The sequence below is a fragment of the Mastomys coucha genome, unplaced genomic scaffold, assembly GCF_008632895.1.
Source record: "Mastomys coucha isolate ucsf_1 unplaced genomic scaffold, UCSF_Mcou_1 pScaffold22, whole genome shotgun sequence".
Taxonomy (NCBI): Eukaryota; Metazoa; Chordata; class Mammalia; order Rodentia; family Muridae; genus Mastomys; species Mastomys coucha.
Window position 1 is genome coordinate 208,825,841 of NW_022196905.1, and position 23,137 is coordinate 208,848,977.

A 23,137-nucleotide genomic window follows, 5' to 3' on the forward strand; every position below is an offset into this window, starting at 1 on the left:
TCCACCACCCTTGGCTTGTAGTGGGATTCCACCATAAAGACAAGCCAGACACATGGTAGTGAGCTCCTTGGAAGTCAGGTTCAGGCAGATCTCGGAATTAAGAGGTCACCCTGGTCTACATACCAAGTGCCAGGCCAGCCAGGGCTACATAGTGGTAACCAGTCTCAAAAATAAAAAAATTTGGGCTGGAAAGATGGCTCAGAGGTTAAGAGCACTGACTGCCTTTCCAGAAGTCCTGACTTCGATTCCCAGCAATCACACAGTGGCTCACAAACATCTGTAATGGGATCCGATGCCCTCTTCTGGTGTACTCACCAGAAGACAACAAAACAGTGTACTCACATACACAAAATAAATAAATATTCAAAAAAAATTTTTTTTTAAAGAATAAAGAAAGATCCTAGCCAGGCAGTGGTGGCAAAGACCTTTAATCCCGGCACTCTGAGGCAGAGAGGCAAGCAGATCTCTGAGAGTGAGTTCCAGGACAGTCAAGGGTACAGAAAAACCCTACCCAACCCCAACACTCCACCAAAGGACAGAGAGAGAGAGAGAGAGAGGGAGGGAGGGAGGGAGGGAGGGAGGGAGGGAGGGAGGGAGGGGGAAAGAAAGAAAAGGAAGGAACAAACGAACGAACCAACCCACCCACCCAATTGCTGAATCTCAGTGATTCACTGGTTGATACTTCCCATTTTCCTCACAGCCATGCTAGGAAACCAAACAGGCTATGTGGCCAGGTGGCCCAGCTAAGATGAAAAAGGTTAAATGAAGCATTGGTAGACAGCTCTGCCTACTCCAGCTAGCTGAAGAGCTACCTAGAAAGCTGCTCTCTAAAAGGGACTCTAGAAAAGTGAAAGACCCTAGTGTGTCCAGCGGCCACTGTGCTGCACCACCCCACAACCCACCAGTAGCTACATCAGGACAAAGACAGCTAAAGAGGCCACCTTGAAGCCAGAGTGCTGAGCTCTGTAAGAAGGCTGCCTCCTTTCCTGACAAGGACAGAGCCAATCTGGCCACTTGGTGTTGCCAGAGAGGCCCAAGAATAACCAAAAAAAAATAAAAAAAAAAAAAAAGTGAGAAAGGTGGGGGATGAGTTCTTCAGAGAACAACCCAGAAGGTGACCCTCAAGCACCTCCTCATGGTTTTGGACTTTGCCTCCTTCATGTGGATGGAACAAGAGGCCAAGCGGTGACACAAAGTTGAGGTGAGATTCCACAGGGCACAGACATCTGATGGTCAGTTCTAGAGTGAAGTTTCATACAGGAGTGCACTGTTGCCTGGCATCCCTAACAGTACTCCACTATGCCGAAGCCCACGTCTATACCCCAGGCACAGAGATGGTGAGCATTCCTTATCTCACTAACTCCCAACACAGCCTTTCCAAGCAGATAGAAAGCACCACCCCTTTTCCAGAAAAGGAGACCAAAGGGCGGTTCAGCAGCAGCCAGTCACTTGCAAGGGGCAGGTGGGGCTCACACCCTGGCAGAGCAGGCTAAGTCAGGCCATGCAGTAGCCTAAAGCACTCAAAGGCACCATCTCAGGCAGGCTGTAGGAACAGACCTATCAAACTAGCCAGATGGGGTAGTTGCAACCATGCTCAGGGTTGCAAAGAACTGCTAGAGATGTTGCTAACAAATCCTTAAAAGAAGTGGCCTTTACCCTCTCTCCAGCCACAGCTCCATCTGGTAGATACCTTGCTAACTGTGAGGAAAAAGTAGCCACCAGAGTCCTACAATCTCACCCCCCACCCGTGCCTACCTCAACCTGCTAGGAGTTTTTCTTCCCTCCCCACCCCGCCCCCAGCCCAGATGGATGCTCTGGGCCCTGACAAAGGTGACATCAACCCTTTCATATAAAGAACCCAGAACTGAAAGTAGAACAGAATATGGAACAAAAATCCCTAAGGATTTCATCTGGCAAACAACAAGTACTTCTTCGAAGATGAAGACAGAGGACCAGTGCAGCCCACAGAAGTAGCAAGAGGTCCTGGCTGGGCAACATGAGGGCTGTCCTGAGGCTACCTACAGATATTCCACTAAAATAAATTCTTTGTCTTCTAAAAGAGTAACCTACATTTTCATCAGACAAAAAGAGGTCACAAATATAGCCTGGAAAGCTCGAGGAGGGGGAGGGACAGGAGACTGAGCCTGACATTCTCCCTGACTGGTCCACGTTGGCAGGAGTCTTCGGGTGCCAAGCTGATGGGCATTCTTCTTTCCCCAAGACTGGCAACATCTACTTTGCTGTGATCAGCTCAACCACTGCCTTAGTACTTCAGAGAGTCCACTTTGTTCAGGTGACGTTGAAGCCAATCCTACTACCTGACAGTCTGTTGCCTCCTGAAGCTGCATCCACACTGACCATGACTACACTGGGCCTCAAACTGTGGCGCTGACAACTTGTTCTTCTGGTTCTTAGGAGAAAACCCCAGCCATGCTCCTCTAAGACTGCACCTACCAGCGTGTTTCATAATCTTCCCAGCTCTTTACACTGAGCATAAATTACTTCACTCATGAGGGCAGAGAAAACAGTTCTGCCGCTCCCTGTAAGGGACAAAAACACTAGAGTCTCAACACTCAGGCACTCGGCTGCTGTGCTGGAGCCAGTCTTAAGCCCAACTCTCAGGAAGGGCTGGACACCAAGACTACTCATGTCAAGATCTTAATTTTCTTCAGACAAGGCTAACACTGCTGAACATGGAGCTGCTTGCTCACCCACGGCCTTTCAGTTAGTTGTCTGTTCAGATCTAGCAAGCCAGGTCCTGGCCTGGGCTCTGTCTGCCCTAGTGATAAGTCACACTGCTCTCAGGGGAAATACCAGCTGCCAGCCTGCCAAGCCTACTGGGGATGGGGCTGCTGCAGTACCCAACAGAGATGGATGGATGAATGGATGGATGGATGGATGGATGGATGGATGGATGGATGTGTGTGTGTGTGTGTGTGTGTGTGAGAGAGAGAGAGAGAGAAAGAGAGAGGGGGGGGGAGAGAACAATTCCAGCTGCCTTCAGTTCAAGCACTCTCACCCAGAAACTCCCTTATTCTTAACCTCTGCTTATTTAGTGACCCCAAAAGAGAAAAGCTCCCATACCAGACCCACAAGGTCATACAGCCCTTCTTCTGTCCCCTCAAAGTTTTCTTGGCCCACTAATCTCACTGCACTTCTCCCAAGCAGGGAGTCCTAGTATAAAGTCAGAGGCACAGTATGCACACCGATATGCACTGAATAAATCAATCTGCAAATCACTACTTGCAATGCCAGAAATTCATAGAATAAAGAATGCAGAACAAGTCAGACAGCTAATGAAGAACTGAACATCTGAGTCTTAACAATGGTTTTATTACTCAAATAAGGGCTGAGAACTGTAACAAGTTTGAGGCCAACCTAGGCTATATAGTGAGCTCCAAGCCAGCAGTGAGACTCTGTCTCAAAAAGAAACAAAACCAACACAAAATAGCTCCTTACTGGGGGTGGAGGTGGAGCAGCACAGACACAACAGATTCCAGAAAGCTTCTCAAGGAGGCCTGAACCCAGACACTGCACAGATCTGTCACCATCATAATATGCTTCATCACAGGACCTGCCAAATGACATATTAATAGAGATGACATGACACTAAAGAAATGTCATCAAAGTGGAACTAACAAGGCATAGCGATCAATCAGTAATGCACAAGTGCTCCCATTTCCTGAACTACCCAGCTTCCAAGGGGAAAGGCAATCTTTGAATTAAAGAGAGGATTGGGGCCTGGCGATCAGCTGGAAAAGATGCTTGCCCCTAAGCCTCGTCATGCAAGCTCTTTCTCTAGAACCCACATGGTGGAAGGAGAAGCAACTCCTGAAAGTTGTCCTCTGACTCCACACATGCTCATGAGTACAAACATACAAAAAATGACATTGTTTTTTAAAAATACTTCAGACATTTTAGGGAAAAAATGAAGATCGAGAGGTGGGCAGAGAGTGGGTAGTAGAGGGTGGGTAATTCCCACACTTAACTGCTTCCTCTAGAGAACTCTGGGTTTGAAGCAGGAGCTTGGTGGCTGTGCAAAGGCCAGCTGGATTCTGTTCTCCAGAGACACCGAAAGGCTGGCATGGTGTTCTGTCACCAGATAATGCTGCAGAGGTAAAAGGAGCTTGCCTCATGTCCTGGAGCTGGGGGAATTCTCACACACAAGCTGAAAACATCAACATTCCCTAGTTCTAATGCAGAAAAGGAACAGCAGTCACATGTCTGCCCCTGCACTAGGCGGCCCTGAGGGAACAACAGGACCTGTAGAAGCTACTACTCCTCCTCAACTGGAAATTAGGTGTTACACACCCTACATCTGAAGGATCATTTTTGGTACTTGCTACACCTGCAAAGGAAACTTGGCCCACGCACACTGAGAGCCAGGTATAAGCTAAGAACCAGAGGGTATTCACAGTGTTGTGGTGTAATGTTGCTTTAAAGAAAAGTTGTAACCAATGAGAACAAGAGAGAGACTCAGGCTCAGCATACAGGATTATGTCCACAACAGGTTCCTATCTATCGCTTTGTGAATGGACATACATATTAACAGGGACTTGGGAGTGCTGCGTACTCCAAGAAGACAAAAAGAAGTTAATGCCATCAAGAAAGTGTAAGACTCAGGAGACTCACCAGGACTTTGTCCTAAAGAATCCAAAGCCACAAGATAAGAGTGAACTACCTGCAGTGAGTGGGTCAGGTACACAGAACTTGCAGCCTCTGCTAAACTGCAGGGGCGGGGAGGAAACACACACCACAGGCTGCCATACAGGTCCTAATGAGGGGTCCCCATTCATTTTTAGGTCCCAGAGAGCGCAGAACCGTATTGGTGTCCGGCTGCGGCTGAGGCCTGCCCAGAAGCCTTTCCTTGTTGAAGTGATCAATTCCGATTCTTGGCATTAATCCCTTTAAAAGGCCAGCTGCTGCTGTCTAGTCACTGATGCCAACCCGTTCCAGGTGGAAGAAAAAAGAAATTATTGGAGCCACACATCGTAGACCAGGAGGCAAATTTAAAGTGGAGGGCCATGAGGAAGCCAGGAACCAAGAGAGGGGGAAGGGTCCCAAGGCTCCCCGGGGTCAAGTAGGAAGGGCGCGAGCCCAAGCAGGACGGTGGGGGGGCGGCCCTGCAGGCGTGGGCGCGCGGGGACTCTTATTCTGACACGGGATCCTCCGCCGCCTCCACCGCCGCCGCCGCCGCCGAATTCAACGCCGTCGCCGGGCTGGGACCCCCGACCCTGCCGTGGACTCCCACCCCACACCACTCACCCACGTGCTGTGTGCCCAACGCCCCCCTTGGGGCGGCCTCCCAGCCCGAAAAGCTCAGGAGGCAGTGAGGCGGCTCGGCCACTTCTCGAGACCCGGGACCCTGGACCCCAGCCCCACGTGCGCGGGCGGCGGGGAACTTTCCAGCGGCGCAGGCGAAGCGAACCGCAGCGCAGCTAGCCGAATAGGACCGCGCTCCCACTTTCCCGCGCCCCCGCCCCGCCTTGCCAAGTTTGCTAGGAACTTACCCGTCCGCGCGCCGACCGGGCCCAGGGGCAGCGCGCGTGTCCACAGGGCTGGGGGCGGGGGGCACCGGCCGCGCGTGCTCGCTGCGCCTGAGGGGCCGCCCGGGCCCGCGGCGCTCGCTCCGCCGCTCCGCCCGCCCGCGCCGCCGGCCAGATAATGCGCCCCTCGGCCGCACACATGGAGCCCGGCGCCGGCGTCACCGCCCGGGACATGCGCACCAGGTCAGCGCGCCCGGCCCGCGGCCCCCAAAACACCGGGGAGCTCTTAAAGGCGACGCCACCCGCCCGCGCCCGGATGGGCGGGGCCCGGGAAGGGAAGGGCTCCTTGTGGGCGTGGTCTTCTGTGGGCGGGGTTCCCTGGAGGCGAGGCTGGGCGGGCCTACCCGGAAGCGCCGCCCCCCCCTGCCCCAAAGACTGGCGACGCTGCGCTAAGCGACCGAGTTTCCCACTTGGGCTGCTAAGCGCCCCTCAGCCATGGCCAGCTTAGTGCGCACAGCTCGGCCGCGCCCAAGGCTGACTCACGCTGGCCTCGCCCGAGCCCTGCGCGGCCACCTCTGGTAACTCTGAGACATGCGCCTGGGGCCTCGCAAGGCTCCCTCTCAGGAACTTCGATGTTGACCTCCAGTGAGAGGGTGCGATCGGCTGAGCGACGTCCCCACCCCCACCGGAGCCGCAGACAGTTCAACCTACCCACCTAGCCAACCCACCTCCAAACACAGAGGTGGACGGCGGTCCACATCTGGCCTGTGCCTCTGGAGAAGAAGGAATCCCCAAGAAAGCAAACCTGCGCTCAACGCTCTCCAGTAACACCAAAGAGACAATAATAACCAGAAAGGAAGCGAGTTTGGGGAGGTTATGAAGCACCTAAAGCCAATTTACAATTTCAACAGGGAAAGTACAAAGTTCATAGAAACCTATTTCGGGACAGCAAGAAGGCTCAGTGGTTTAAAGAGGCTTGCCACCAAACCTAACGACCTGAGTTCCATATGCACAAGCTGTCCTCTGACACAAACACACGCTCATAAATAAAATTTGTTAATTTATAAAAACACATCTGGAGAATGGCTCAGCAGTTAAACGTACTACTGGATGCTCTTGCAGAAGACCCAAGCACCCACATGGTGGCTTACATAACTCTAGTTCTAGGGGATTTATGCATTCTGTCCTCATCATACAGAAACACATCATAAAGAAACCTTAAGCCAGTCAGTGGTGGTGCACGCCTTTGATCCCAGCACTTGGGAGGCAGAGGCAGGCAGATTTCTGAGTTCCAGGCCAGCCTGGTCTACAGAGTGAGTTCCAGGACAGCCAGGGCTACAAAGAGAAACCCTGTCTCAAAAACCAAAACAAACAAACAAACAAAACAGTTGGAGGCTGGAGAGATGGCTCAGCGGTTAAGAGCACTAACCGCTCTTCTGAAGGTCCTGAGTTTAAATTCCAGCAACCACACGGTGGCTCACAACCATCTCTAATGAGATCTGACGCCCTCTTCTGGTGTGTCTGAAGACAGCTACAGTGTACTTACATATATAACAATAAATAAATCTTTAGAAAAAAGAAAAAAGAAAAAGAAACCTTAAGAAACAAAGCCCAGGGCTAAAGAGTTAGCTCAGTGATTAAGGGCACTTCTTGTTCTGAAAGACCTGGGTTTTATTCCCAGCACCCACATTGAGGCTCTCCACCTCCTCAGGCAACAAGCACACATGTGGTACACAGATACACATGCAGGCAAAACACTCATGACACATCAGTTTATTTTAATATAAAAAAATAAAGGAAGAAAGAGAGAAAAGGAAGCCTGGAGGGTAGGTGGATGAGTTTATGGCCAACCTGTACTATGGCCAAAGCTACACAGAGAAACTCTGTCTTGAGGGGAAAAAATGAAAATTAAGAAGAAAAAAAAGAAAACCTAGTGTCACAAAGCAATTGTTAATATCAGAATCATTGAAACAGACTCCTGCCATGTTCCTATTCCAGCTTTAAAACATTGATGAGACAGACACCTGGACTCCTGAAAACTGCTCAAGTCCCTTTTTTGTAACACACATAACTGAAATGTGTTGCTGCACAACAACTGTAATGTAATCCAATGGCTTCTGTTGTGTTGGGAAAAACATCAAAGTACTTCTAACCTGTAAGTGGGTCTCACCCCAAATTTGAAAAATTACAAAAATCCTCGCCCTCAACACTACCTTCCCTAAGTCCTTCTGAATTTCTTTGGAGTTTCACAGTTGGCAACTTTGTCATTGACCCCTACCCACCCTGAAACCTTCCAAGTTTAAAGCAACATCTTAGCTGGGCAGTGGTGGCGCATGCCTTTAATCCCAGCACTTGGGAGGCAGAGGCAAGTGGATTTCTGAGTTCGAGGCCAGCCAGGTCTACAGAGTGAGTTCCAGGACAGCCAGGGATACACAGAGAAACCCTGTCCCCCCCCCCCCCAAAAAAAAGCAACATCTTGCTTTAGAGAGAAGCAACATCTTGCTTTTTGTATCAAAAAGATACAAAAATAACAAGTGGCTGCGAGGTAGCTGGCAAAGAAATGCAAATGTTTCAGCTTAAACAAAAAGCTCTTAAACTTGACCAGGTGTAGTTAAGGGGGCCTCCTGCTCCATCCCTGGGCAAGGAAGGATGATGGGTAGGCAGAATCCAGGGCTTCCTCTGCACACAGCACTGTTGCTCTAAGAGCCACTGGAGCCACAGTGATTAATCAGGTGGTGTGCATTACAGCAAAACAAGCAAAATGTTACTTCTCCTACCTCACCTGGTTCCGATCAGCACCAACTTCATTAGCAATGAACTGAACCAAGTGCGGTCAAGTGGGAGCCCTGAGACCCCAAGCCAGGTTAAGGATTCCAGAGTCTAAACTGTTGAGCCCTTTGTGAGTCACCAAGGTGACTGTCCAGTTTAAAGAAAGAGGCATCAGCTGTGACATGCTAATGACACAGCACTGTGGACTGGTGATAGACAGGTGAGCTGCTCCAGAGAGCAGTGTCAACTTTTCTAGCGGAGAAAGTATTGGGTGGAGAGCAAGGGTAAAATACAACAGGTATCCTTCTGTGACAGAAATGGAGCTAGGGACACAAATGATGCAGTGACAGTAGCAGCAAGCCTCTTGGGGGTCCTTTTGTGGCTTAGCTGCTTGGATGGAAACCTCCCTGCCCTGACACTGGGCTGGTTTTTATGAAACATGAGGCACTCAGCTGCTCACAACACCAAGCTGCAGACACCCTAATTACCAGCCATGTTTTCCTCTGCTCTCTCTGCCCTAAGAACAAGCTGTTAGTGAACAACTTTCAAAACACTTCTCTAGCAGGGGATGTAGCTCAACAGTGGAGCCCTTGCCCAGCATGCCCAAAACCCCAGGGAAGAGGAGAGAGAAAGAAAGAAAGAAAAAAAAAACTTTGCTAATAATAGCCAAGTCTCCTTACTCCCCAACCACTGTAAAAAATAGTCTAATTATCTTTTAATGCACTATTAAATAAACTAACATCTGAGCTTGTTCCTACACAATGAAGGTACTGAAGGGAAGAAAAAAAAAACTTGGGGGCTAAATTCCCATGTTCAGGTTTCCTTTCATAGCAGAAGCTGGGGTTGGCTCAAGAATCCACAGCAACCATGCTTAATGCTGGAGACACTGTACCTTTCTTTCCTTCTTTCTTCCCTCTCTTTCTTCTCCTCTTCTTCCTCCTGTCAGTCTCTGTCCATCTCTGCCCGTCACCCCTGGTTTTTCAAGATACAGTCATTCTGTGTAGCCCTGGCTGTCCTGGAACTTGCTTTGTAGAACAGGCTGGCCTCAAACTCAAAGGTACACCTACCTACCTCTGCCTCCTAAGTGCTGGGTTTAAAGGTGTGAAACACCACACCCAGCTTGACATTGCACTTTTCTATTCTACTGAAAGTTCCATTCAAGTTTTTGGTGAACAAAACTTAAAATGCATTCCTAACTGATGGTCAAGAACTTAGAGAACAAAAACATCACAGGTGACAGGTCAGCAGGAGCATACTCTAGAAGCTGATGGAGAGTAAGATAAAATGGTTCCAGTTTACAGAATGCATTAAAAAAGAAACACTGAGGTCAGCAGGTACAAAAATATCATCCAGCACTCAGGAAGCAGAGGCAGGAGGATCAGGAGTTCACGGCCACCTTGAGTTATATGAGATCCAGGCTCAAAAAAACTAGAAAGAGGAAGAAAGAAGGGGGAGACTAAGACTCTAGACTCAGCTGCAGCTTAAGTGATACGCCAATAACTAGCAAGCTCAAGGTCCTTGCTTCCCAGCAGCATAAAAGAAAAACCAAAGAGCGATCTGGCCTGGGAATACAAGCTAGCCATTCTGACAGCAGAGAGGCTGAAGCAACCTAGGCTACAAAAGTGAGTTCAAGGCCAGCTTGGGAAACTTAGACAACATCAGGTCCCTCAAGAAATTCCTTTCCCAAAGTCTGGCATTTAGATAGATGCTGTTTCAAAATAAAAAAGAAAACTAAAGCTAGGTTAGGGGTAGAGGCTAGAGGGCTTGCCATTCATGTGGAGGCCCTAGGTTCTTTTTTCAATATAGGGAGTCTATGAAGTCCTGGGTGAATGTGTATTGTTGGCATGGGCACAGCCATGTGAAGGAGCCAATGGGAATTGGCAAAGCCTTCTCCCACGGTAAGGTTAAAGGGATGGCAAAGCAAAGGGATGTTTCCAGTTTAAATGCTGGCAGAGTTTGCAAAAACTAGCATGTACATCTTCCTCCTCTGGGATGCAAAGGAAACTGCTCCCCTATTGAACCTCCTACTCAGACTAGCTAATTCCTCCCCCTTGTGCTATACATAAGAAACACCCCCAGCCGGGCAATGGTGGCACATGCCTGGTCTACACAGTGAGTTCCAGGACAGCCAGGACTACACAGAGAAACCCTGTCTTGAAAAACAAAAACAAAAAACAAAACAAAAAGAAAAAAGAAACACTCTAAGGTGCCAGGTTGTTATATAGTAGCTGTCCTGGATCAGAGCAAGCACAGCCCACTTGACCCCAGCTTTTCTGTACGTGCGTCTGTTCTTTCCTTATTCCTTCACTACCCCAGGCAGGTTTTCAGGACCAAGGCATGCAGGATGAGGCACCCCAGTATGAGGGGAGAAGAGAGTAAAAGAAGAAATGAAAGACCGGCAGGTGGAGTCACACAGGAAGAGCTAAGCCCCTCTCTAAAAATGTGACATTTGAAGAAGCTCCTATCAGATGAATTATGGAAAGCATTCCAGGTATCCAGAATAATAGAGAGGCATGCTGGAGCCAGCTACAATAAAATACCTGGAAAAAGGACTAAAAATGTCAGCTTCAAGCTGTCATTTGGGTAAAGATGCTTGCTGCCAAGCCTGACAATCTGAGTTCAATCCCTGGCACCCTACATGGTAGGAAGAAAAATATGACTCCTGCATCCAACCAACTAACATATATATATATGAATGAGAAATATATTATATTAACAAAAAATAAATAAATAAAAGCACTAGTGGCAGCAGGGCCAGGCTAGTGGGATTGTTCATGCTGGGCATGGGTGAAAAACTAGCTTCTATCCCCAGGACCAAGACAATAAAAATAGGGCTGGTAACAGAACATGACAGCACATGACTGTAGACCCAGATGTTCAAGAGGAGGGAAGATCATTTAAACTCAGGAGCCTGAGAGTGGGAAGATGTCTCTTCAAGCCAGGACCCCTGGCAGAGGTTGGGAGAATTCCATCTCCTCCTGAGGCTGAGGAAGGACTGCCTAGGCTACAGAGGCTACAAGACCAGCCCTGAACCTGGGATGCCGCTCAGACAGATGCTCGCTGAGTGTGTGCTAGAGTCCTGTGCCATGCCCAACACGGTGGGAGAAGGGACAACAACTTCATACATGTAAAAAGTCAACCCTCACTGGGTATGGTGGCACACATGTACAATCCAAAACTTCAAAAGGCTGAAGCAAATGCAGTAGAGTTACAAGTCTGAAGTGAACTCCAGCTCCATAGTCAGACCTTGTCTCAAAGGAAAAAAGAAAGGTAACCACCAAAAGAAACATTTAAAAGGTCAAATATGAAGCCTAAATATCTAAGTGTTGATGGCTAGCCTGGGATACTGAGTTAGACCTTGACTTGCACCAACTAGAAAGTCCAAAAGCATGCCAGGACAAATCTAACAGATTTCAGATCCTTACAAGGAGCCTAGATATCTGACAGACCTAGATTCAACCTATCTACTTTGACTTTCTAGTTATTTGTTTTAGGGACAGGGTCTCCCTCTGGGGCCCAGGTGGTCATGGAATGGACACTGAGATCCAGTCTCGGCTTTCCTAGGTGCTAGTCTTGCAGGCACAGGCCATCACACATAGTTTTCTTGCACTCAATCTTGGCTCACACTTAGGCACATTTCATCAGACTTTCTGCCTTTGAAAGCAACCTTGGGCTTTTTTCTTTCTTTCTTCTTCCTCCTTCTCTTCCTCCTCCTCCTGCTTGTTTGTTGAGACAGGGTTTCTCAGTATAGTCCTGGCTGTCCTGGCACTCATTCTGTAGACCAAACACTGGCCTGACACCCAGAGATCTACTCGCCTGCCTCTGTCTCCTGAGTGCTGGGATTAAAGGTGTGCACCAGCAGCAGCTAATTGGGCTTTACTATGCCAGAACCATTACTGACTTCAAAGGAAGTCAAAGACCACACTGTGTCTCTGCTATACAGACATTCTCCCTTAGAATACCAGCCTCAGTCGGGCGGTGGTGGCGCACCCCTTTAATCCCAGCACTTGGGAGACAGAGACAGGCGGATTTCTGAGTTCGAGGCCAGCCTGGTCTACAGTGTGAGTTCCAGGACAGCCAGGGCTATACAGAAAAACCCTGTCTCGAAAAACCAAACCAAACAAAAAACAAACAGAATACCAGCCTCAGAGTACACAGACCTTCCTCATCTTCCCCTCCTTGCTGCAGCATTCTCTGTATCTCCAGATCCAGCCACATCCGTGACCCTCAGCAAGTCAGACCAGTGAGCTCTTGAAGGTCTCTGCAAGGGCACATGCAACAAGGTTCTTCCCCACTCATCCCATCATGCTTCAAGAAACTGCAAGTCCACATGGCAAATATCCAGCCTGCTGCCCAGCACAGATGCTATGTAACAGTTCCCTCCCTTCCTCTTCCCTCCCCTCCTTTATCTTCTCCCCTTCCCTCCCTCTGAGATTGAAAGAGTCCATCCTACAGGGAAGCTCCTTAAGCAGGAAGATAAACAACTCAAAATAGCTTCAGGAAGTCCCTGAAACTGACCAAATTTCTCTGAAAAGGACCCTCATAAGCAGAACTAAACTGGATCCAAGACCAGACCAGCTTGCCTGGAAGAAGCAGAAACCATGAAAGCTGCCTGAAAATAGTTTAGACCAACTGAGGCACCTGGAAAGGTCACTCTCCAACCTGTTGAGCTGCCTGGAAAGTATTCACTGTGCTTCAGGTTCCCAACTATGTGAAATTCAGCTCTTTGAGTCATTTCCAATCCTGTAACTAACCCCAATAAAACACATGTTGGGCTTCAGTGATATCCATATGTGGTGTGTTGAGGATTCCCAATCGGGGGTGAGCAGGCTGTGTGTGTTGCATTCCCCCCACCCCTGAAAAGTTTTGTCACACAACAAAACTAATTTGTTCCCAGGCAGCTTTAACCCTGGCCAGCCTCAAGCAGATTGTCAGATATACTCCTCAATGGAGCTCCTTCTGTATACCCCATACCCACACTACAAGTCAAGGACACAATATCAAAGACTAGACCATTTGTAATTAGGTACCTTTACTGGGGTACCTAATTTTACAAAGTAACAGAAGGTACAGTCCACATTTAAGCTCAAGTCTGAAAGGGAGGGGTGCTTAAGATTTGTGCTGAAAATATGGCTTCCAATGGTCCAGTCATACAGTAAAAACTGCTCCACAAGTGAAGGAGAAGGACCTGAGTTCCATCCCAAAATGTAAATGTGGAAGAAAGGAACCAATTCCACAACTGCCAAACCCTGCCTATATTGCTTCTCCTCACACCTCCCTGGCAGCCTCTCAAATGGTAACCCAGCACAACAGGATACCAGTGCTCTGGTTGTCCACTCTGCCCCATGGGGTCTCGGAGTTTGTGGGTATAGGCCCTCTCACAAACAAGGCTATGACTTAATTTTTAAAAAGAACATGAACCGTTTTCCTGTGCTCAAATTGGGGTGCAAGAACTAAGTCTAAACAGAGTTCTCAGAGTGAACAGAAATGATAAAGAGGAAGCCAGTATCCACTCCTCAAGGGCAACAGGAACCCAGAGGTGGGGGCTAGTAACAAGCACAGTGACCAGATTTGTCCATAGCCATTTCCAGTCTGGGCCTTTCTCTCCATCTCCCAAATCACTGTTTGGGTGGAATGAAAAAAAAAGCAAAAAGAAAAAGGACTATCAGGAATTCTCCTTTCCAGCCCTCTTCCTCTTCACCCTCACACACCCCACTTGTGTTCTCTAAATGAGAACCCACCTGCTCTCTGACTCCAGCCCTGACACACAGCCATATTTAAGGAACACATCTGTCCAATCATTGACCTGGGTAGATTAATGTCAAGCCTGAGATTTCCAGCCTCACCCCAGTACAACAATGTCAGATGGCACCTTCTTAGTCGGACAGAACAGAGTGACACCAGGGCAAAGGAAACCTTATGCACTCCTAATTTTACAATCCACCACAAGGAAGTAAGTTACTGGAACCCTCCTCTTCCCCAGGTAATCAGGTAATTGAGGGCTCAGGTGGTAGAGCCCTCAATTAGCATGCACAAAACCTTATGTTGTATCCCCTGGACCACATAAACTTGGTAAGGTAGTGCATGCCTGTCATCTTAACACTGAGAAGATGGAGGCAAGAGGTACAGAAGTTCAAGGTCCCCCAGGACTCCATAGTGAGTTTGGGTCAAAGATCCTGTGTCAGATGATGATGATGATTGATGATAATGTCTAATATCTTCCTTGTCTGATTTTCTTAATATTTTTAAAAATTTTGGGGGGGGTGCTTAGACAGGGTCCCACTATGTAGAACAGGCTGCCCTCAAGCTGAGAAATCAATCTACCTCTGCCTCCCAAACACCAGGATTAATGTGTACATTACCAAACCCAAGTCTATAGATACCGAAGGAAGCCAAAAGTAGCTGTTGGATCTATAGTTACAGGTGGCTGTGAACAACTTGAGTGCTAGGAACTGAGCTTGAATCCTTTGAAAGAGCAGCAAGCGATCTTAAGCATCAGGCCATCTCTCTAGCCTTGATTTTCTTTTTCTTCAAACTGATAGGGTAGTGCCCACTGTAATCTCAGAACTGTAGATGTGAGACAGGAGGACTGTGAGAGTTTAAGGCCAGCCAAGGATGGTGGTAACCCCAGCAGCACTCAAGGATCCCTAGATTCCAAACTGGCCAAGGACAAATAGCAAGACCCTCAAAAACAAAACAACAACAAAGCAAAACAAAACCAGGTGGTCCTACAGACCCAGCTACAGTGGGAGATCAGTGGAGCCCACGCTTTGAAGACCAACCTGGGCAACAAAGGAAGATCTTGTACCCTGTAGTCAAAAGCGGGCAGAGACAGAAAAATGGACTCCCAGACAGCCTGGGTAACACAGGAGGAAATTAATCAAAGCAAGTGAGAAGGTGCAAGTAGGAAAGTATCAGTATATCTTGGGGCTTGCCTAACAAGAGCAGATCTCTGAGTTCTGCACTCAGCATCACTAAAAAAGGGAAAAGAGGCCGGGCGGTGGTGGCGCACGTCTTTAATCCCAGCACTTGAGAGGCAGAGGCAGGCGGACTTCTGAGTTCCAGACCAGCCTGGTCTACAGAGTGAGTTCCAGGACAGCCAGGGCTACACAGAGAAACTCTTGTCTCGAAAAAAACCAAAAAAAAAAAAAAAAAAAAAAAAAAAAAAAAAAGAAAGAAAGAAAAAGAAAAAACACTTCAATGTGAGAAGGGCTTTCTTTGCTAGCTGTTAACTTCTGTAATACCTCTGCCCTGAAGAGATACCATAGGACTCAGAAACACACTGCATGGTGGTTTCCACAGATTCAAAGCTGAGCATTCTGCTCTCACTGACTACCCCGGATTCTCTGGTTTCTTGGCCACTTGCCAGGAATCAACTACTGCCAACAGCCATCATAAACCTCACAAATGCCACAGAGCCTCCCAGCCTCTGTTTCCAGGGAAGAAACAGAAGCTAGGTGAGGAAGTTAGAGAACCAGTGAGGTTTCACTTTGAAACCTCCCAGAAATAAGGCACCCAGACTCCCAATGAAACGGGCTGCAGCATCAAGGGGTATCCTCCAGGAAGTCCTATGGTGTTGAGGCTTGTCTCCTAGTCTGCAGCTGGGCTGGCAGCTCAGTGAAAGCCACCATTCTGCTCACTTCCGGATTGGTGACACCCAGCGCTCACTTCAGGGAAGCAAGCACTGATGAGGTTTTTGCTGGCAAGGAAAATTACATCAAACAGCAAACTTCACACTTACAATTTCTAAACTTAAACTAAGTATTTGTTTAAGACAAGGTCTCCCAGGCTCTTGTATCTCATTCAAGCATCAAACTTTCTATGTAACCAGTAACTCCTTATCCTCCTGCATCAGTTACACTGAGTTTATACTGTGCTAAGTACTGAATCTAGGGTTTTGTGCATGCTCTGCTGTGTTCTAACAACTGAGCTAACATCACCAGCCCTAAATTATTATTACTATTATTAATTTTTTTTTTAGGTTTTTTTCTAGACAGGGTTTCTCTGTAGCCCTGGCGGTCCTGGAACTCACTCTGTAGACCAAGCTGGCCTCAAACTCAGAAATCCGCCTGCCTCTGTCCCCCAAGTGCTGGGATTAAAGGCGTGGGCCACCACCGCCTGGCCCTAAGTTATTTTTTTAAAGGTAGGACGGGGTGGCAGGATGGCTCAATAGGTTTTGCTGCCCAAGCCTAATGGTTTGAGCTCAATCCCCTGACGCACATGGCAGAAAAGGGCAGACTGTTGATACTCAGCTTCTGACCTCTACACACACTAAACACCCACACACATACAGAATAAATAAGTAAATAAATGACAAATGCAAAAAAAAAAAAAAATTGCTTTTAAAAAGCATTCTATCTTGAGGCTGGAGTTTGATGGCTCAATGATTAAGAGCATTGACTACTCTTACAATTCAATTCCCAGCAGCTCACAATCATCTCTAACTCTAGTTCTAGTGGATCCTAAACCTTCTTCTGGCCTTCTTGGGCACCAGGAACATACATGGTACAGAAGCATATATAAGCCAAACACCCATATGGTGGCTATTCTTGGTTGTCAACTTGACAACAATGCAGAAATGAAGAGCATACCTGTGAGAGATTCTTTTTTTTTTTCATAGTTTGAAGTGAGTGAATCCAATTCTAATCTGAACCTTTGAGAGAAAGCTCAAGCCATGCCCTTGATCCCGACTTTTTCAAAGAGGGAAGACATGCCTTTAATCTGGGCCTGTCCTGCTGGGAACTTATTTAGGACAGTGGAAGAAGGAAGTTTTTGCTCTTTGCCTGCTTGTCCTTGCCTTGCTTGCACATCCACTCCTTCTCTGGCATTGGAGCCTACTTCAAGACTCCAGCACATACTAAAGACCAGCTGAGATACCCAGTCTTGTTGACGGAGCAACTACTGGATTCTTACTCTTTTCACTCACAGCTAACCATTGTTGGACAATTTGGACTACAGCCAGATATATAAAGAGGGGTAGGAGGGAGAATCATTCTATAGGTTTTGTTACTCTAGAGAATCCTAATGCAACCCATACCCATAAATTTTCTTTTAAATAATTAGTATTGAAGCAGGGTCTCTATGCAGCTGTGGTTATCTAGAAACTCACTCCATAGACCAGGCTGGCCTTAAACTCAAGGTTCTGCCTGCCTCTGCCTCCCAAATCCTAGTATTAATGGTGTGTGGAACCACACCCAGTGGCATATACCACTCCAGAAGCAGAGGCAAGCGGATCTCTGTGAGTACCAGGCAAGCTAAGACTATACAGTGAGATCTTATATCATTCAACCAATCACAAATCAATTAATAAATAAATATAATTTAAAATAATATTTTAGTCGGGCGGTGGTGGCGCACCCCTTTAATCCCAGCACTTGGGAGGCAGAGGCAGGCAGATTTCTGAGTTCGAGGCCAACCTGGTCTACAGAGTGAGTTCCAGGACAGCCAGAGCTATACAGAGAAACCCTGACCACTCCACCCCCCACCCCAAAAAAAGCCTATATTTAAGGGGCTGGAGAGATGGCTCAGTGGTTAAGAGCACTGACTGCTCTTCCAGAGGTTCTGAGTTCAAATCCCAGCAACCACATGGTGGCTCACAACCATCTGTAATGAGATCTGATGCCCTCTTCTGGTATGTCTGAAGACATCTACAGCGTACTTACATATAATAATAATTTTAAAAAGATCTTTAAAAAAAAAGAAAGAAAGAAAATAAAGAAAAAAAATATTTTAAATGGTGCTGGAGATGCAGTTCAAACGTAACAGTACTTGCCTAGTGAGACTGAGAGCCTAAGATCTCATCCTTAGAACCTCAATAAATAAAAACATTTTATGCACTTGACAACCTGATGTTGATCCCTAGGACTCACTGGAAAAGTTGTCCTCTACATGCCCTCCCACAATAACTAAATGTGTGTAATTTAAAAAATAAAACCACCGAGCTGGTGAGATGGCTTAGCAGGTAAGAGTACTGACTGCTCTTCTGAAGGTCCTGAGTTCAAATTCCAGCAACCACATGGTGGCTCACAACTACCGTAATGAGACCTGACATCCCCTTCTGGTGCATCTGAAGACAGCTACAGTGTACTTATGTATAATAATAAATAAACCTTTAAAAAAAAAAAAACCACTTTACTAATGGCAACACAGAAAAACGTGTGATAGCAGCTCTTTTTTTTTTTTGTGGGGGAGCAGAGAGTTAGAAGTTTCATTATATTGCTAAGGCTGAACTTACAATCCCCCTGCCTCAGCCTCCCAAGTGCTGGGATGATGATTAGTGTTCACCATGTGCATGGCTAGAAGTCTTCCTTACGTACTCATGTACCCTTTACAGGAATCTATCCACACTCAGTGATACAGCACTACACACAATGGCTGAGGTTGCAAACAGGAGCAGGCCAAGACACTGGACATTACAAAGAACACCTCACTCATCAGACTTCCACCCCATACAGTAGTCATTCCCCAGCTCCCAAAGAGGCTCCTTACTTCTTATCCTCAACATCCCACAGGGAACAAATGCCCCAGTGCTGTCTGCAGCAGGAAGGAAACCCTGACTTCCCTGCTATTTCAGTTATATAAATCAACATTTCCTCAGCTGGAGCAGGACAGAGGTAATGTTTGGACCCACATGCATTTCAGCACTGCCCACCAACTGATAACCACGTTACATTACGCTGAATAAAAAGTACCTAGATCAATACAGATTCTAACGACTCAAGGCTTTTTATTGCTGTAAAGATCCGTAAAACGGAAAAAAAAAATTGAAATTTTTCCTGTTAGATAAACAGATATAGTAGAGGGGCCACCATCCACAAGCAACATCTGTGGCTCAAGAGACAGTGTAATTTCAGGAGAAGAGTAAATTCCCTAAGTTGATTACTTTACACACACATACACACACACAAATAAGTAAGTTTTTAATTAAATAAATAAAAATAAATTAGCACCAGGCAGTGGTGGCGCATGCCTTTAATCCCAGCACTTGGGAGGCAGAGGCAGGTAGATTTCTGAGTTGGAGGCCAGCCTGGTCTACAGAGTGAGTTCCAGGACAGCCAGGGCTACACAGAGAAACCCTGTCTCGAAAAACCAAAAATAAATAAATAAACTAGCTTGTATAATGGTTCATGCCTATAGTTCCAGCACTAGGGAGGCTAAGGCAGAATTGCTATGTGTTTGAGTCCAACCTTGATGACACAATAAGCCCCTGTCTTCTAGCCCTAAAACCTAGGTTTAAAATGCCATGAACACTCTAATCTCAGCACTGGGGAGGTGGACACAGGCACATCCCTGGGGCTCCCTGGCCAACCAAGACCACCCTAGTGTGACCAGTGAGAAACCTCATCTAAAATAAGTAAAAGTTGTTCTTTTTGTTGTTGTTCTTTAAAAATTTATTTATTATTACATCTAAGTACACTATAGCTGTCTTCAGACACACCAGAAGAGGGTGTCAGATCTCATTACAGATGGTTGTGAGCTACCATGTGGTTGCTGGGAATTGAACTCAGGACCTTCAGAAGAACAGTCAGTGTTCTTAACTTCTGAACCATCTCTCCAGCCCAAAAATTGTTTTTAATATATCAAACCAAAACCTTTTTCAAAGTTTAAGATTAGTAGGCATTTCTTAAAATGTTAAAAGACTCAAGAGGCAGAGGCAGGCAGATCTCTGAATTCGAGGTCAGCCTGGTCTTCAGAGTGAGTTCCAGGACAGCCAGAGCCACACAAAGAAACATCCTGAGGGAGGGGAGGGCTTAAAAGCCAAGTCAAGCCAGGCATGACTTTAATACCAGCACTTAGGAGGCAGAGGTAGTCAAGGCTGGTCAAGTCTACAGATTAATACTCTGTTTACATAGATAAAATGACAGACTGACAATCCTCATTTTATGATACTGCCTCCCCCTCCCATAAAAAGAGGCCAAAGTCACTAAACATACTGTTCTATTTCTGTAGTTCCAGCATTAAGGATAAGTGATGAAGGGCATTCTGGGCTAAGTGTGCAGTTTAAAGTCAGCCTGGGCTACTATAAAAGACTCTGACTTTTTTCCAACAAGGGAGGGCCTGGTTCAGATTTTTCACTCATTATTTCCCCCCTGGGTTTTAGCCATCTGTTGCCACACTATTCACCCACCATGATTACAGGGCTTTCACTAATTACTAAGAAAAAAACCCACTAAAAAACGAGTATCCTATGTGGGCATGGAGACACATGCCTGTAATCTCAGCACTCAAGGTTCCTAAGTTAGAGAATCCTGAGTCTAAGGTCAGTCTGGGCTACATAGTGAGTACCTATCCCAAAAAGCTAAGATGAGTATGCAACTGTCCTGCCCTCTCATTCCCAACCCATCTTGCCCTAGTCTTCTCTCAGCCCCAGAAGTGGGGTTAGCACCTCAATCTCTAGAGCTGAATCCCAGAGCTCAGGGGACTTCCAGTCTCCTTGTGGGCACTAAGCCACACAACTGGTCGTCTCAAAGTACTATTATTATGTGTAGTTAAATGCCTTTGTACAACACTTTTCCATCTTTTGTTCCCAAATCTGACCATTACCACAAAAAGGTTCAATTTTCAAGATTCTGCTGCCCACCAGGTAACTGTTCCACATCCTATACTGTTTCAAAACAGGATAGGATCCTTTAAGATTACAGCTCACCTACTTTTTGGCTTCCCACAATTCTTCAAGTTCATTATCTTCTATCTTGCCTCCAGTCTAATTAGTTATGCATCTCTCTACTTGCCCTTCACTCACAAATTACCCCATTTGACAGAGGGAGATGCCATGCCAAGGCCAAAGCAAACACATAGCAAATCTTTCTCACATCTGGTAACAGGACACAGAAAAACTGAAAAACTTCCAACATTTGTTTCTCTCTGAGGATATTTAGCTTTGGCAGACTATCTTTTCATCTGGGAGTCCAGGCCAGGGCCCTAACCAGGGCCCTAACCTCATGAGCATCATAAGCAACTTGTGCTGACCATCTAGTCTATTAACTCAGGTTCACTCTTTCCCTCAAGTTCCCTCAACACCTCCTGGCAGCAGTGTGCTCCAACCTTTAGTATCATGCTGAGTTTGCTATAACTTGGTAAACCACACAACTAGGACAAACATGCCCTTTAAAGCATCAAAAGGGACACCTCCAGAAAGGAGGCATTACTCTGCTATGATGTGGGTGTGATTTAACCCCCCACCCCACCCAAACAGATCACAACTGTGCTGTTATTAGGTTAGGAAGCCAAGTGTGCTGGCATTGGTCTTTCTTCCCAGCATTGGGAAGATGGGAAGCAAGAGATCAGCAGTTTGAGGACAGTCTTGTTACAGAGCAAGCATGACTCCAGAGGCTACATGAGCCCTTGTCTCAACCACACCCTTCCCCAAAAAAATGAGGGTGGAATTTAGCCAGGCTCTAAGGTGTTTAGACATGAGTCCATAGGTAATATCTGTTGCTCAGGAGTCTGAAGCAGAAGGATTCCAAGATCAAGGCCTTCCTGAGCTAGAGTGAGCTCAAGGTCAGACTGAACAACATATTAAGATTCTATCCCACAACTACAATAAAAAATTGAGGGTGGAAGGTGGAGAGATGACTCAGTAGTTTAGAATACTAGCTGCTCTTCCAGAGGAGCCAAGTTCAGCTTCCAGCACCACATAGCAGCTCACAACCACCTCCAACTCCAGCTCTAGGTATCCAACACCCTCTTTTGAGAATATATCAATGTGATGCACATATGCAGGCAAAGTACCCTACTCATAAAATAAAAAGTTAAAATGCTTAAAAAACTATTTAAAGCCAGGCAGTGGTAGCACACGCCTTTGATCCCAGCACTTGGGAGGCAGAGGCAGGCGGATTTCTGAGTTTGAGGCCAGCCTGGTCCACAGAGTGAGTTCCAGGATAGCCAGGGCTACACAGAGAAACCCTGTCTCGGAAAAACCAAAAAAAAAAAAAAAAATTTAAAGACTGAGGATATAGCTCAGTGCAACTGAATGGTAAAAGCACTTGCTTAGCATGCATGAGTCTGGGAACAATAACAAAGATGGGGTTGGCTTTAGAATTAATGAGAACTAATCCTTAGGGTGAAGCCTCCTTGGCTAATCTGGTAACCTTTTGAGAGAAGGGCTAGAAGGCTGGAGAAATGGCTCAGCACCTAAGAGCACTGACTGCTCTTCCAGAGAAGTTCTTGAGTTCAATCCCCAGCAACCACACAGTGGCTCACAACCATCTATAACGGTATCCAATGCCCTCTTCCTGTCTGTCTGAAGAGAGAGACAGTGTACTTACATATATACAATAAATAAATCTTTAAAAAAAAATGGGATGCACTAAAAAAAGAGAGAGAGAAGGTCTTGAGAGATAGCTCAGCAGTTAGGAGCACTTAACTGCTCTTACATAGAACCCAGGTTCATTTTCCAGTACCCACAGTTCCAGAGGATCCAACTCCCTTTTCTGATGTCCTCTAATTTATATACACACAAAACACACATATATAAACATTAAAAAAGAAAAGAAAGGGCTGGTGAGATGGCTCATCGAATAAGAGTACTGACTGCTTATCCAAAGGTCCTGAGTTCAAATCCCAGAAACCACATGGTGGCTCACAACCACCGGTAATGAGATTTGACGCCCTCTTCTGGTGTGTCTGAAGACAACTACAGTGTAACTATTTATAATAATAAGTAAATCTTAAAAAAAAAAAAAAAAACTGGGCATAGTGGCATGCCTTTAATCCCAGCAGAGACAAGTAGATCTCTGGGTTCAAGGCCAGTCTGGTCTACAGAGTGAGTTCTGGAACAGAAAAACTCTGTCATTCATTCATTCATAGATAAATAGATAGATAGATAGATAGATAGATAGACAGACAGATAGTCAAGAGCTCTTTTTTTATCTTCTGGGTTT

At 46.6% G+C, this 23,137-nt stretch overlaps 1 protein-coding gene across 10 annotated transcripts in view; it reads right to left on the bottom strand.

Moving 5' to 3' along the window:
• Positions 1 to 23,137, bottom strand: part of Gatad2a (GATA zinc finger domain containing 2A) — a 90,203-nt gene that overhangs the window by 62,650 nt on the left and 4,416 nt on the right. For 2 of the 10 annotated variants that reach the window (XM_031340048.1, XM_031340046.1), the window contains exon 1: positions 3,460 to 3,574. The exons of 4 other annotated variants lie outside the window; for them this stretch is intronic. In XM_031340048.1, the coding sequence (XP_031195908.1) occupies positions 3,460 to 3,566 (107 nt within the window). In that variant the 5' untranslated portion in view covers positions 3,567 to 3,574. Of the gene's footprint in view, positions 1 to 3,459; positions 3,575 to 5,510; positions 5,800 to 23,137 lie in introns of those variants that run through there. 4 more of the 10 variants (XM_031340058.1, XM_031340056.1, XM_031340050.1 and 1 more) reach the window with 4 other exon arrangements.